Here is a 1,348-nt window from a genome sequence, read left to right as displayed (position 1 = left end):
GAAGTAATGATGATGAGACTTAATAAGAAACAGGAAAACTTTGGTACAACACTGTTTTACGCTCAGTGAATCTGATTGCTGGAGTTCTGTCTAACATGGCCTCACAGAGCTGATAATGGACACGTGCTCCCAATAGAAACATGGAGAGAGTATCAACTATTTTTCTAATTCACATATCTTCATGTACATTTTATATTAGTTTCACAGTTTTTCTTTCTTAATCGTTAAGATTTGAAATCGCCCTGGTTTTTGCTGCATTATTGATAGAACGCCTAATTGGAGTGATTGTCAAAAGTGCACGTGGCTTTGATAACCCCTCTGTTGTGAATCTCTTCAAAATCCACCATCCCCGGGATATGCTTCCCTGTGACTTGTTTTTGGAAGCCAATTAATAAAATCAGGAACTTTATCCTTATGAATCGAATTCACTCACCGGTACTACCATTTTAGTGTCAGGAATTCCCCTGTCGCCGTTACGAGATCAGCATAGTTCTGGACAGATTTTTGTTATAATTGTGCGGTGGTCCGTAGACGGAAATGATACCAGTATGCGCTTGTCGAAGAACTCGTGTGGTTGAATACAAATCTAAAATATCTCTCTTTAGCTAACAACCTGACAACGCTTTTTCATCTCCAGCTATGAATGCGCAAACGGGGGTGGATGAGAAGGTCGGTGGTGGTGGTGGTGGTGGTGGCGGATGGTTCTCTTCTCTCTTCGTGTCCCACTCTGTACCCACAGTTTTGCCCCCATTTCTTGTGCCCTTCCGGGACAGTCTTGTCTTTGCCGTCCTCGTCCTCGTCGTACTCGGGGTTTTTGGCGTCGGCTCGGGTTTCATCGGCTTCGCTGCAGAGGACGAAAAGGAGGATATGGGGTCGAGGGTAATAGGAGCTGAGGAGTTCAATAATATAGAAATTGATGAATGAGACTATAGTTTACACACCTTTTTGTATAGATGTCGTAGTACGACTGCTTTTTTAAAGAGCTAACATTTCATTTGTTGCTTGGCTTTCTCAAAGCCTTGAAGGGCTTAAAATGAGGTTGAAGTTCAGTCTCACAACATAGAACGCTGTTGTTTGGTGGGGTTTTTGTAAGGGTTTTAGCAATTATCACCCTATTGTGATGTCTTTAATGCGAAATTGCGATGACAGGAAACTCCAAGTGGAGACCGTTGTTTGTGGTGGCCGGTGTACAACTTGGGGATATCCACACATGCAGATGGCTTAAGAACTTTATGTACAGTAGTGGGCACATTTGTGAGTCCTCCTATGACAACGGTGAATGCAGTACATTTATGAAAATGAGCATTTACGATTTCTAGAAAGTTGGGAAAAAGTACTAGCTTCATAC

General features: G+C 42.4%; 1 protein-coding gene across 1 annotated transcript in view; it reads left to right on the top strand. All coding sequences in view use genetic code 11, as the record gives it.

The window, feature by feature from the left end:
- The window catches only part of EGR_10109 (Metaxin-3), a gene marked incomplete at both ends in the record, with an annotated part of 3,332 nt that extends 2,408 nt beyond the window's left edge, over nucleotides 1-924 (top strand). The window contains one exon of the mRNA XM_024499358.1: nucleotides 638-924. Coding sequence (XP_024346233.1) covers nucleotides 638-924 — 287 coding nt within the window. The remainder of the gene's footprint in view (nucleotides 1-637) is intronic.
- Between the last annotated feature and the right edge of the window lie 424 nt (nucleotides 925-1,348).

This window comes from Echinococcus granulosus (assembly GCF_000524195.1).
Source record: "Echinococcus granulosus chromosome Unknown EG_S00190, whole genome shotgun sequence".
NCBI lineage: Eukaryota > Metazoa > Platyhelminthes > Cestoda > Cyclophyllidea > Taeniidae > Echinococcus > Echinococcus granulosus.
The sequence above is the reverse complement of the archived record's forward strand: the minus strand, read 5'-3'. Positions and strand labels throughout refer to the sequence as shown.